This window comes from Cimex lectularius, unplaced genomic scaffold (assembly GCF_000648675.2).
Source record: "Cimex lectularius strain Harlan isolate CLEC.00 unplaced genomic scaffold, Clec_2.1 scaffold170, whole genome shotgun sequence".
Lineage (NCBI taxonomy): Eukaryota > Metazoa > Arthropoda > Insecta > Hemiptera > Cimicidae > Cimex > Cimex lectularius.
The window spans coordinates 907,650-922,250 of NW_019392810.1; the positions used below are offsets into that span (position 1 = coordinate 907,650).

Here is a 14,601-nt window from a genome sequence, read left to right on the forward strand (position 1 = left end):
CCACGACCTTCGGCTCAATACGCCGGTGCTCTAACCACACGAGCTATCGTGGCTTCGATCAAGACGGACACCAACTTCCCATTTCAACCCCACCTTTTCAATTTTCCCTCCTTTTTGCCATTTTGTCTCAACTAATTCCTTACTTAAAGATTAATTAATTCAAAAGAATTTATTTGATCAATCGGACCACGAAACCTGATCGATATAATATTTTAAATATTTTGCACGATATATGCGATTTTACGTAAAAATCCTTCAAGTATGCGATAGTGTTCCAATATGCAATTTTATGCAATATTCATCAAATATGCAAAAATAGGCTGTATAAAATTTAACCTACAGCTTGCGAGATACATGATTCGGATAGATAACTGAGTTTCCTCTGTCTTATGTGCTGGCAAACAAAATATGTAACTGCATAAAAATCCGGTCTCTAGTGATTAATCATCGGAAATGGTTCACCACTCCGCAGACCAGAGAAAATCTCACAACGTTGAAATTTATCTATTTTCTTTTACCTATCCAAGTATCTTCCAGATACCAAAATAACTTTTGGGATTAGTATTATGCCCGAAGTATTTAGTTATTTACTTTACTCTTTCTGTTGATTCTTGTAAAAATACCCACCTTTTAAGAAGGGGCGAGCTAAGTTTCTAGGGTATTATTAGCCTTTTCGGTTACCAGGAGATTTTTGTTATCTACCCATTTTTATTGGTTCCGTGGTTATCCGTTCGACCCGAAGGGGCGAGTGATCAAATTTAATTTGACCTTTTTCACGCCGTCATCACCTATCTAATGGGAAAATTGACCTCTTTCCGTTACCATCGCGGAACCTAGCTCGGACCTCCTTGGCAAATTTTAATTAAGAAAATGTTTGTTGACTTATTGTTCAATATTGTTTTATTTAAAACTATTCATAAAGTTTCGATTTATTACATTTAATTTCTACTCCCGTTTGAATCGTAAATATGAACTATCTGTTTGAAAAAGTTTATTCGAAAAATTATATTTTTCGAGAAGAAAAATAAATGTAGCAATATATAACTTACAATTGACATCAACCTGCAATCCTTTTTTTTTTCTTTTCACACCTTGTCCAAATTTAGTGAAATTTCACCTCCCTGTGGTTTATTATTAGGATGATGAGGAAGTTTTTAAACTGCTGGGTTTTACACGGTTTAGGCGTTGACACGGCGCTCATCACTGTAAGGTAAAGGTCCCGGGTTCGAATCCAGCGGCCCTGCCTTCGAACCCGACATACGTACAAATGGGCTTTTTTTTCAAAAACACCGGCACCCTGAGGGTTTATATGACCTCTGCTATTGCGAACCCTAGCAAAAAAAAAAAAAAATTGTAATCTATATCTACCTAGTCAATCAAGTTACCCAAATTTTTTACCATTTGACAAAATTTAACCCAATTTAATGAAATTTCGTGTACAAGTTTAATGACGTTTACGTTTTCGTAAATAATTGACAGGTTACTAAACCTATCTGTTTCTAAATATCAGTTTTTGTTTTTATTAAATAAAAAAAATACCTGTTAAGAATATATTGAAAGTAGTGTAATTTCATGCAAATAACTCGTACTTTCCAGGGTGCGCGGAAAAACGAAAAAAATTTCTCCCTCATCCTGTTCCATTTTGTAAAACCAATTTTTTCATCATGATTTCGCTTTTCTTGAAGTAGATCGCCTAGGTCAAATTTTAAGCCTTTGTGACTCGTGAGGGCTTGTGAAAAGGTCAGAGTTTTATTAATCATTTTTATGTCGCGTTAATAAAATTATTATAAACACCAAAAATGTTTCTGCGGTAAACCACCCTCTGAAGACACTTGGCGAAGAAAATTAGACTATTAATATTAATATTATTCAATTAATAATAATTGAATTAAATTACTTATATTAAATGGCATTGATTTTGGCTAAATGTACCGAAACAAAGCCAAAAATCCGTGACTCGATAAATCAAGAAAAAAGTATTTAGTCACAGTTACTACTAGATTTTTTTAAAACTCGGTATTGACTATTCCATTAAAAAATATACATAATTTCATGCATTTTGAGATGCAAAGCCAATTTTTGAAAAAAGGTTAGGTTGGAAAGGTGATCAATGATCATACTTACACATGCCACAGTTAAACTTTTCAAAAAGCTCTTTAGGGAAATTCCGGTGATTGAATTATTAATTTGTTTAACTAAAAAGTCCGGTAATGACTGAAGTTAAATATGATGTAGCACTATAATTGGTCCACTTATATAATAATTAAAAATAATAACAAAAACTTTTAACTTGAATTTTTTAAAATTATACTTAAAATTAAAGACAGGCTTTTCGTGCAGTAAAAACCTTCAAAATGTTCAATGAAAACCTGGAAATGTGCAAAACTCCTCAGAATCGTGGATAAAAATTCTAATAAATATAAAAATTCCTACTTAACTTAGTAAAAAGTTTATTTACCTAATAAAATTAATTAATGTCGTACATATTGTTTATGATTGATTGTTTATTTTATAGTCAATCGATTATATCCATTTTTGAACCCAATATTGTAACAATATCCAAGTAGATTTTATAATTAAATTTAAAAATATACAATATTAAAAAAAATTAACGTTGTGAATTTAATATAAATTTAAAAAGTTTTTCGTTCAGGTTTGCCTTAGTATAATTAATTTTTGTTTGCAAAGGTTTTTGTAGTACGAAATAATATTGTGTGAAGTATTATGTATTATATATTCTATGAAATAATATGTCTCCTGCCTGAGGAGGATTAAAAAAAATTGCTATCGGTCCTGGGTAGTTCTGAAGCCACCACTTTGAACATTTCGGACGACGAACTTGACGGGATTTATTTTTCCAACTGGTTCTGCTTTGATGCCAAGTCGAAGAAAGATTTAGAAATGAAATGTGAGAAATGCGCAAAAGATGGAACAGAGCGGATCGTTGGTTGTCGAACATAACGAAAATTACAATTAATTAAGGTTTATTTGTTGAGATAAAAAAGTCAATGGCACGAGCGGGATTCGAACCCACGATCTTCGGCTTGATACGCCGCTGCTCTACCACCTGAGCTATCGTGACCTCACGTGATCGTGGGTTCGAATCTCGCTCGTGCCATTGACTTTTTTATGTCAACAAAAAACCTTAATTAATTGTAGTATATTAATTGGTCAAGCGGACCACGAAATTAGTGAATATAACGAAAATTTTGGAAGATTTTAGGTAATGAAATTTGAAAACTTGGACGATGCGCATCATGAAAACGCTTTTACCCTTAATTCGTTTACTAAATATTGTAAACCCATAAAAAATTATATATTTTCACGTTGTTATTATTTATAAAAAATTATAAACGTTAAAAAAATAGGAAAAATGCAATTTCGCACAGTAAACCGTAAAAACGACGAGTAATTTCGTGTAAAGTAGGAATAGTGTCAAAAAACGTCCTTTCTAAGATTTCGTTGCTATCGGAAGATCCTCTTTCGGAGAGAACAGAGCTGCCCATAAAAAAATGAAGATACATTATTATAAAAAATTAAATTAATAATTCAAAAATACAATCAATTCAACATACATATTAATAAAATTAACCTCTTCTTTATCAGTATTGTCATCAAATTGAATGATAAAATGAAATAATCGCCAGCCCAAGGGTAAGGGGTTTTAATATATTATTTATATTTTTTCTCCTTTATTTCTTTAAAAAAATTTCGGTAAATGTAAAGTATCTAAAAATGAAACGGAAGCCTCCTTGATTTTAATTTTTTGCGAATTTAAGGAGGGTGGCTTTTTTGAACCTTGTACATTGTAATGATCTCATCATGTTCCTTCATAATTCTGTTTTGTATTTGTCATTAAGTACATTTTCACTTACATCTCGAATTTTGTTTTTTATTTGCATGTTTTTTCGAAGGGTACGTTCAACAGTGCGTGAAACAACGCGTGCTTGATTGTTCTTCAAGGTTTAAAATCGACTTGGTTCAAGTTTTAAAGCCTTACCGAAGGAAACGAGTGATTTATGAACACGTCAACATGTAGCAAACCAGCTGACGATACACACCACACACATGGAATTCCATAAAAACAGGCATTAGTTTCTCGATTGACCTGGCCTGTTTTCTGCGGCTGTGACCTTACGATCTTAAGTTCCATTGTCACACCGCTCTACTTTATTGGTTCCACTAACGATTGTATAATTTCGGGTTACGCCTTCGATCTTTGGAATTGTCCTTAAAAGAGATCCGTAGGCGAAGTCGTTCAAGTAGGCGAACTCGTCTCGCAATTCACCAGCCGATCCTTCCATAGCTCTTGCCTTTGTTTAAAATTGGAAATGTGTGTCAGATCGACACTTGCACCCGGGAGGTCGTTTGTCCCGTTCCTTATTCGGTCTCGATCGAAGGACAACGGCTGCGACAAAAAAGACAGGAGAGAAACTCTGCCTTGTTTATCTATATTTCACATCCTTGCGACAGTCGAAAGGAGATTTTTTTATAAGCTTAGTTTCTCTGTTTCTGTTTAAATTTGAACATTCGTCTTCAGCCTGATGGTTAAAATCCTCCTCCTAGTCGTAAGATAAAAACGATGATGATGAAACACCAAAACTAAATAGGCGATCAAGATTATCTGTGACTTCATCCAAGAAAATGGGCCTTACCATTGAGGCTTTTCTTCCGAATCCGTCGTTGGTAATCATCTAAAAAGCACAAAAAACGTAACTAAGCTCGCTCTCCATAAAAATTTAGCAAAGGTCGCCAACTGTCACACTCCAAATCCAGGTCCCGACTCATCACTGGGCCCTGACTGACCAACTCCAACCTCTAATACGAAACTGGCTCATGACCAACTGACCAGTGTCATTCAACTCCTCTCAAATACTGCCTTACTATTCCCTACAGTCAACCACTAACTGCCCACGTAACTAACATTTTTATAGCATCGCCTATTTGAGAACCTCCTCCAGAGGGCTATACTCAGGGCTTTCTTCCTAGTGGCAGCTACTCTCCTCCGGCTTTACCATTTTGCTTTTCTTGTGCTAATCTTGAACGTTAAAGAACATCAGCTATGTAAAAATTGTCTCTACCGACATATATATGTTGAGGAATAAGGATTGCCGAAAGGGTCCGGGCCATCTCCCAAAAAAATCAATATTTCTTGACATAGTTATATTTAGCCACACAATTAACAATGTAGGATGTCTCTCAACTCGACTCTCGTGTACAACTGACTCTTCAGGTTCCGGGGTGTGTATGTGTAGGGTTGGGAGAGGGGTGTAGCCTCTTGAAGACGTGACGTCATAGCTACCCTTCTTGGCTAAGCCTCCCTAGGGCCAGGGCATTGCTACTATCTCCCACATATAAATAATTACATCATGATTTTTTTTTATATTGTATGTATAAAATACGACTTTAATAAACTAAACCCAACAGACAGCCGACAGCCTTTACGCTTCACTAAACCTAAATAACATTTCTCTTTCTACAGGCAAGGAATTTACATTAAATGAATGGTGAGGCTCGAATGTGGTTTTTTTTCACTAAAACAAAATCGGCTTTTACAGCCTTTTTGACATTATAAAAAATCACTTCAACACACTACGAAAATCGACAACAAAGCAAGCTCACTTTCGGAATCAGTGTTGCCCACAGTGTTACCCAAACATGGGACGGAGGGAAAACTGCTTTTTTTCTTTTCTTTTTTTTCTCCTTTTTACGAGGGTTCGCAACAGCAGAGGTTATATCAACCTTCGGGGTGCCGGTGTTTTTGAAAAAAAAACAACCATTTGTAAGTTTATCGGGTTCGAATGCAGGGCCGCTGGATTCGAACCCGGGACCTGTACCTTACAGTGATGGGCGTCGTGTCAACGCCTAAACCGTTGCGGCCACCGACGCCCCCTTAAAACAGTGTTATCACATGAGTTTTTTCCCCATAGTTAATGTATAAACTATAGAAAAAGGATATACAAGTCGATACCCTTTGCCCTTAATTTTTGTTTGCATTCACGTCAATCATAACAAATCATTTTTTTTATCAAACAGGCCAGTGCTCTTCTAGCGTATAAAAGACATGTAATTCATGTCGAGATCGTGTTGAATGCACGTCCCTTTTTTTAATTGCACCGGTCTAGACCATTGGAGTTATTTTTATCCGGTGCTATTTGCAATACCTACTTGGTCTATCTCGGTTTTAGGCCCTGCCGAAGGGATCGGGAAGCTTAGTTTATGGCCTTGTGGTTTTCCATAAACGGTGACTTTTCAACTCGACCACTTACAAATGTTCGGCTCTATTTTTATATAAATTGTTCTATAATCCTCCGCTCAAAGGATTAAAAGATTATTGTCGTTCTATCTGAACAATGACCAGAAATCGGTTTACAACGCTGAAGAATTTTGCAAAAGCAGTACTTTTCTAAAATATTTCAGTGAATAATACACGACAGGTTCTACGATATCTAATTTATAATCAGAACTAACCTTTTTTCAGAGGAAATCACACATTGTTGTATTAATAATTCATGAACCAAATGAATCATTTTATAAACCGAAGGGCTTTTTATCGACTTTTACCTTTGTATTAAAGCGATAGAACTGTTTAATAGACGATTGGATAAAAAGCGAAGGCCCGGGCCAATGCTGATCCAATTTTAACCTTAAAATTCTTTCAAGTGGTTCTCATCAGCCATCATATTTATGCAAAGTATGATGTTAGAAGACTTTGATCATAACCATATAGCAAACAAATCCTTTCTGGCAGTTTCCAGAAATCCTAGGACGACTAAACTGTCGATGTTGTTCCATTGATGCACACAAGAAAAACATGAAGGAGATCGCCTTGCCTTATCCTGCTTATAAACCTGACGTCAGTGTGCAATCAATCCCTTATGTGACTATAAAAATGCACGAGAAATTGCACGAAAAATACTTTAAATGACACCGATGCATTAGAATTACGGGCATCGCTTAACCTCCCAATAACCAACGAATACAGTCTTTTCAATTCGAAGTCCTTAGAATCATAATCAACGCTCTCCCTACTATGTCTCCAACACTACCCTGCACGACGACCTCAAAATACCCTTTGTAAATAAATTATTACCCACCAAATTTTATAAATTCTCCACACACCCCAACCCATGGACGTCAACATAGCTCATCCCTATAAACCTGTCATACAGATAAAGCGGAGATGGCCCCGGGACCTCCTCGCCATGGACTAGCCCTTGTCTAAAGTGGAAAGAACAACATTGGTTTTAATTCCCCTCATGACAATTTCTATTGTAAAAAATTACAAAGTATTATTTTGTACAGATGGTAATAAATAGTTTATTGGGAAAAAAATGCCACCTAGAAAACACAACTGGTGAAGCCCCCAAAGCCAAATGCTGGCTGAGGGAAAACCTGGTATAAAACACTTGCTTTAAAGTTCAAGCACAAGGCCTTTAGTGCTCAAGTAATGTTTTTTTCAGATTTTCTGAATAAACCTAACACCTGTCTGGTTGGCAATTTGATCTTTCATGATCACCCTGGTCCGCTTCGTATCGCTATATTCTGAGTGAGGAAACTTAACAACACAAACGTACGTAAAAGGAAATTCAACTTCGGATAAAACCAACCTAGAGAATTATATTTACGTATAAAAATAAACTTGAGTTTCGCAGCAAAATTCCAAGGCGACGTTAAAGTTTTTGGGGTAGTGTGCTGATAAAGTCATCTTTCCTGGAACCTTATGAAATCTTTGATCGATTCTACAAAGTTATTTATTAATTATTAACTGACATTCTTCAGCTCTACCTCGTCTTAGACATTCGTGCGTTCAACATAAAATTTCTCTTGTCGAAAATTCAGGTGGTGTAGCTTCAAGAAGGATAAGACAAAATGCCTTTGAACTCTTGTGAAACAGAGAAGCCTGGATTTATTTAAATTCTTTTAGTTAATTCTGTCAACTATTTTGAAATTGCAATAAATAGTAGCCAGGTGAATCCGGAGATAAAGCGTCATCCTCATGGTCACATTCCCAAATATGCAAATGCTGTGACTACTGACGTGTAGCCTTCGCTTCTGTTTTTGGGCTATATTGCCTTCTTTTGCCAGATTTGTATCGATTTTTGAGTCTTGTGCGTGCCTCGCATTGCAATAGCACATCCTATGTGATTCTCGTCGGTTGATTAATCGCGTCGTGGAGTGAAGGAACCCATTTTTTCCACTATCCCAGTAGTCATCTCGGCCTTAAATCTGCCGTTAAAACTGTTATTAATTAAGAAACCCGGCGTCAGATCGTAGATAAGTACCCATCTATTTAGGAGGGTCTTGAATGTGAAATGACCCCGATCTCGTAGGGTTCGACCCGTACGGCGTTTAGCCAGGTGGTTGGTTATAAGGGCTATTGCCATTTTGCAAGTACACCATTTACGTTTTTAATTGATCACATTGTTTTTACCTTTGATGCGACATTGTGACATCGTAACGGCAGCCAAGAGCCTTAAGAACATCATCACTTTTCCTTCATAGACTAAAGCAAACATATAACTCATTGCTGTTTGAAAGACTAAAAAGCTTAGAGTTTGAGGAAGATATTCAGGAAGTTGAGAAAAACCAGACGGTAAAAGTTAAGAGAAAGAAACGATCTGATTCCAGAAAGCACAGCCTAACTCACTTCAGATAAAATGATGAAACAGTTGGGAAAAAACTTGTAAGAAGCGCGTAGAAAAAGGAATAAGCAAAGGAAGCATTGATAAACAGTAAATATGACATAGCACACATTGCAAGCTGGAGTGTTTTAACAGTGTAAAACATGCTGGTGCAGTACGCTTAACCGGACAATTTATTTATACAACTTCAATATTTAGTGAGCTTAGATGTCAAACATATAGTCTCAAAGAGGATAATAAACTCAGAAAAAGAATATCGAAAATTATGAAATTGCTACTTCTCTTCTTTATTCGTTGGTACATTCATCATTCGGAAAAAGAAATGATGAAATATTGAAATACAGCACACAAGAAATATAAGTCTTAGTTCAGTAAACAATCCACAAAAGAAAAGAAAAAAGAAAGTGTAGAAGAACAAACTCTTAAAAATAAAAGGTTAGCATTGTAAAAAACATCAAACTAAGAACAAATAAAAATGTATATGTCGTTCATTGTGAAAAGCAGAGAGGAGAGAAAGATTGATATCGTTTTATTTAACCACGCAGAATTAGGTCTCTTGGGCTTTTCTTACATCCAACGTGGACAATAATTTACAATATGAAAGAAAAAAAACTTTAAATTTTCTGTTTTACATTAAGTATGGTAGATATCCATTTACATTTACTTGTTTTTAAAATTTTTACATTTATTAGTTTTACTTTTAGGAATTGCAATATTTTGTTTAACTTTTTGAGCGTTGTATCTGTTGTATCTAACAGATCCATTAAAATTAATTCTCAATTAAATTAAACAAAGATTTTACAAACATATAGAAAAATTAAATTCTATAAACTATTCCTTTATTCAAACGCAAGTTTAAAAAGTTCAATATAATCTATTAATCATGTTAGGAGTACATACATGAGAGATATTCTTTTAGAGCTTTTTTTATACGAATTTTGAGATTCACATATTTTTACATAATTGGGAAGTTTGTTATACAGTTGAATAATTCTTGGAATAAATGAATTTTGGTATGATTACGTTCTTCATAATGGATTTCTATACATTTTATTTAGACGTGTAGTTTTTGATTGCATGGGAGTGAGAGAGAGAGAGGGGGATGGAGAGGGAGAGACACGGTTATCTCATTCGAAGGATTGGATTTTCTTTTGAATCCGCTATTTAGGCGATAAAACATGTAATCCAGGTCTTCACTTTTCGAAACAAATTTTTAACTAAACCCGTCAAAGCAGGGAGCTAAGCCGATGCCAGACATCCACTCGAAAGCTCCCTCACTCCATAAAAATCTAACAAAGGTCTATAGCCAACTCCTCTTCGTTTTAGCAACCAACAACGCATTCAAAAACCAACTGAGCAACTGACTAGTCAATCGTAGTCGTAATCGAGTCAACTAATGCCCAACAACTAGATTTTTGTAGCATGTATTGCAAATATCTACGTGGGGGTTTCCTTCCCAGTGACAGTTGCTACCCTCAGGCTTAACTATTTTGCATTTCTTGATCTTTTGCTGGGATTCTCGAGCGTCCAAGAAGGCATGAAATATGTATGGCAAATGGTCACCAAAGAAGCAAATAAAAAAAAATAAGAATGATAGGATAACATATTTAATGATAGGATAACATAAAACCAACAGTAGAAAAACAAGAGGCCTTCATCAAGAATCAATATTTTTTTCTGCACAGCTGCCCGATGTCCAAAAAAGGTCATCCGAATTTAGCATATTATTTATTCATATTACAATATGTAATAAAGGGGGGGGGGCGTCGGTGGCCGCAACGGTTTAGGCGTTCACACGGCGCTCATCACTGTAAGGTAAAGGTCCCGGGTTCGAATCCAGCGGCCCTGCATTCGAACCCGACATACTTATAAATGGGCTTTTTTTTCAAAAACATCGGCACTCTGAGGTTTAGATGACCTCCGCTGTTGCGAACCCTCGTTAAAAAAAATGTAAAAAGGCTAACAGATTGAAAGGACTACATAAAAAATGATTGTGGAATTATAATATTCTGAAAGACTAAAAAATTAAGTGTTTGTTGAGGACAAAATTGATTTAGCGATTTAGCCAACTTAATTGTTGTTTACAGTGATCATGCACTGCACCGATAAAAGCAGGAAGTTGAAACAAAAGTATTGACCACTACCCAGTGTCGAATAGATATAGAACATTGTTGGACAGTTTTGCCTAATGTTTGTAAATAAATCCTGGAATTAAACTTCAGAAAAATACATATAAAATTTAAGACCCTTTGGCTTGATTTTTAATTCAATCTGAAGTCTCGAGTCCCGGATGAGATGAACTTGAAAGTGAAAGGAACGAGATGTTAAAACGAGCCCGCACTCTACTTCAAAAAGTTTGTTTAAATGTTTTTTAAAAATATTATTTTGAAAAATGGAAGGTTCTTTTATACGGTTTTAATTTCAAAGAATTTTAGTTTGTGGTTTGTTTTTTAAGTTTTTACTCTAGGGTAGAAAGGAGATCCGACTGATTCTGCGATAAAAGAAATTTAGACGAATTTTGACTTTATAAATATTAATAATAAATGGGAGTTGTCGTTACTGAAGAAAATAATAATTAATTTGAGTCTTTAAGTTGTCTTTTTCTCGTTTCAAGCAGCACTGGACGAATTCGAAGGTAAAAACAACATGAAAACACATAAAAGCACATCGTATGATAAAAAGGGGCAAAATTCAAATTCACGCCCCATGAATGACTTTTTTTCACATTTTTTCATGATTAAATTATCCTTTTGGATTTTATCTTTTTCCTATTTCTTTTTCTATTTTATTTACAGACGTACACTCAGTTGTGCATATTCCCAGAAACTATAATTACTGTAAGTTCTTTTTCTGTGTTATGAACGTTGTTTTCTTTACTTTGTTGAGTTTTACAAACACAATTAATAGTATTTCCGCACGTTTTTTGTTCTTTTGATGTTGGTTTTACGACTAATCCGACAACTTTTTGTTTTAATTACATGTATACGTGTGTTGACAAATTCTACACCTTAGTTTTTCCTGTGTTCATTTTCTTTTTAACAACTTTTTTATTTATTTTAAAAATGTTTTTATATGTTTGTCCTTTTTAAATAATTACTGTGCTTGTAGTTTTGGTCGTTTCCTGTCTTTCTGGTCTGCTTATCCTTGCTGTTTTATTAAGTCAGATCTGCTTTGGTCTGTCAGCACATTACAAAGAGACACAGCTGATAGAGAAACACACAGACCAACCACCGAAAAAGGCGAAAGATCAAAACAACGAGGCTAAGGCGGCCCAAACCGACCAAACTACAAGTTTATTGAAAATTTCAGTATTTTTCCTGTAGTGTATTATTTAAATGTTATCGACTGTGTATCGTCATAGACGGACACGTACGCAATTGTACTTATAGCATGATTATCAATCCTAGCATGTTTTACTAAATTATACCTAGAACAAATTGATTGACTGATTGATTTTTCAACAGGCAAACAGGCACGTCAACGACTTGTTCACCGACCTGCAGGACGGCCTAAACCTCATTTCTCTTCTAGAGGTTCTCTCCGGGGAGCATTTGGTAAGAGAAAAAACCCTAATTGCAAACTAATGGTTTACATTGCGTAAGTAATTACCGCCTAAATGCCCATTTATAAAAAATCTAATCTCGCTTATATTTAGCGTTGTAAAATACCTTTTTGCTTAAATCACCTCTTATCATTAAAAAAATTAATTTCTCAAAAAAAAAAAATTCCTGGGTTGAACTGAACAATTCAAAGCACTTGACAGTCCTGCCCCAAATTTTTTTAAAACTAGTTCTCTCCATTTCTGTGTCCTATCGCTAGCTTCACCATATCTCAGTGCTTCGTCATTTAAGGATAAAATAACACAGATACAAAGAAACAGGATAAAAAACATGATAAGGTTAGCATTCACACTACCCCCAGAGTACTCATATTCGACGGGGTAATATGGGATATCCTCTCCATTCGCGCTAATACATTACATTCACACACTAGATTCGTTTACACTACTCCAGAGAACTCGATATTCCTCAGGGTAGTTGGGGATGAGCCCCTTCATTCATACCAACAAATGACAATTACACATTATCGTTCATTCACCATACGCCAGAGTCCTTGATTTTCCGGGGTAATTGTGGATAAGCCTCACATTAAACTAGCAAATTTCTTTTCTCGTTTCTCCAGCCAAGTTATGACGTTTGATAGAATGATAACCAACTCTCCGTGTCAGTTGAGGATAAAATAACATGAATAGTTAAATTAATTCCCACATTCATTCACACTACCCCAGAGTACTCGTTATTCATCGGGGTATTTGGAGTTAACTCTTCATTCACACTAATAAATTTCATTTTACACATTCATTCACACTACCCAGAGTTCTGGATATTCCTCGGGGTAATGAATAAGCTCCTCAATTCACGCTAATAAATTACGTCACGAGGTCACGATAGCTCAGGTGGTAGAGCAGCGGCGTATCTAGCCGAAGGTCGTGGGTTCGAATCCCTCTCGTGCCATTAACTTTTTTCATCTCAACTAAAAACTTTAATTAATTGTAAACTAATAAATTACATTCACACACCAGATTCGTTCACACTACTGCAGAGAATTCGATTTCCTCGGTGAAATTTTAGTTGAGATAAAAAGTCAGTGTCACGAGCGGGATTCGAACCCACAGCGTTCGAAGACGAAGGTCGTGGGTTCGAATCCCGCTCGTGACACTGACTTTTTTATCTCAACTAAAAACCTTAATTAATTGAAAGCTAATAAATTACATTCACCCATTCATTCACACTACCCTAGAGTACTCGTAATTCCTCGGGGTTAACTTCATTTTCACTAATAAATTTCATTTCATACATTCATTCTCACAACCCAAAAGTACTAGTTATTCCACAGGAGATAAGACTCTTCGTTCCCACTAATAAGTTTCATTTTAAACTACCCAGAGTACTGGATATTCCTCGGGGTAATAGATCAGCGCCTCCATCCACGCTAATAAATTACAGTCATACACCAGATTCGATCACAGTACTCCAGAGAACTCGATATCCCTCGGGGTAATTGAGGATAGGCCCTTTCTCTCACGCTAATAAATTACATTCACCCATTCATTCACACTAACACAGTAATACACCATCTTGTTCTAAATCAAGCCAATATAAATGGACATTTGTCAAATTTACAGCAATATGTTTATTTTATTAATTCTACTAGAAAATAATGTTGAATCGTACTTGGAAAATTGAAACACAGGTTTTTCACGTTCTTTACTTATTTGTACGTGTCGAACCTATAAAAAAAATCCTTTTGGCTCTAACCGTGCACCTTCATCAACTTTAGACATCAATAGGCCTGCCGTCAATTTATTGTAAATTACAAAAGCTGGAATTGCCGGTGGACCGCGAGCAATGATAGGCTCAACTCTGTACATTCATGTATATATGTATATACATATCCAGATTTTAGCTTATATAAATCGAAATCTAAAATCTAAAATAGAAGTGTTTTTTTAACATAATAATTTCCCGCCGGAATTTACCGGTTTTAACTTATAAAAAAAATCATGAGATGTTTTGTTCTTATTGCTTAAAGGATAAGTTGCCTTTTGCTTTGTGTTATATTTTACTTTTTATAATTCATATTATGTATCTACATAAGGTTTACAAAAAGTACTATATACTTGGGATGAATTACTTTTCATTCCGTATAAATCATTGCTAGGCTAACCAGGTAGATTTGAATTATTGAATAGATCAAAAGAAAATTGGCCCCCTACCCCCGTAACATTACATCCAATTAATTAATCTTTAAGTAGGGTATTGGTTGAGATAAAAAAGTCAGTGTCACGAGCGGGATTCGAACCCACGATCTTCGGCTAAATACGCCTCTCCTCTACCACTTTAGCTATCGCGACTTCGATCCACTCGGACACCAACTTACCATCTCAACCCACCTT

The 14,601-nt window shown here is 35.4% G+C and overlaps 1 protein-coding gene across 23 annotated transcripts in view; it reads left to right on the forward strand.

Annotated features, from left to right (window-relative positions):
• LOC106672032 (microtubule-actin cross-linking factor 1) overlaps positions 1–14,601 on the forward strand; it is a 156,139-nt gene that overhangs the window by 88,560 nt on the left and 52,978 nt on the right. For 16 of the 23 annotated variants that reach the window (XM_024228201.1, XM_024228200.1, XM_024228204.1 and 13 more), the window contains exons 3-5: positions 11,263–11,280; positions 11,441–11,482; positions 12,110–12,199. In XM_024228201.1, the coding sequence (XP_024083969.1) occupies positions 11,263–11,280; positions 11,441–11,482; positions 12,110–12,199 (150 nt within the window). The remainder of the gene's footprint in view (positions 1–11,262; positions 11,281–11,440; positions 11,483–12,109; positions 12,200–14,601) is intronic. The other 7 variants (XM_024228210.1, XM_024228223.1, XM_024228209.1 and 4 more) reach the window with 2 other exon arrangements.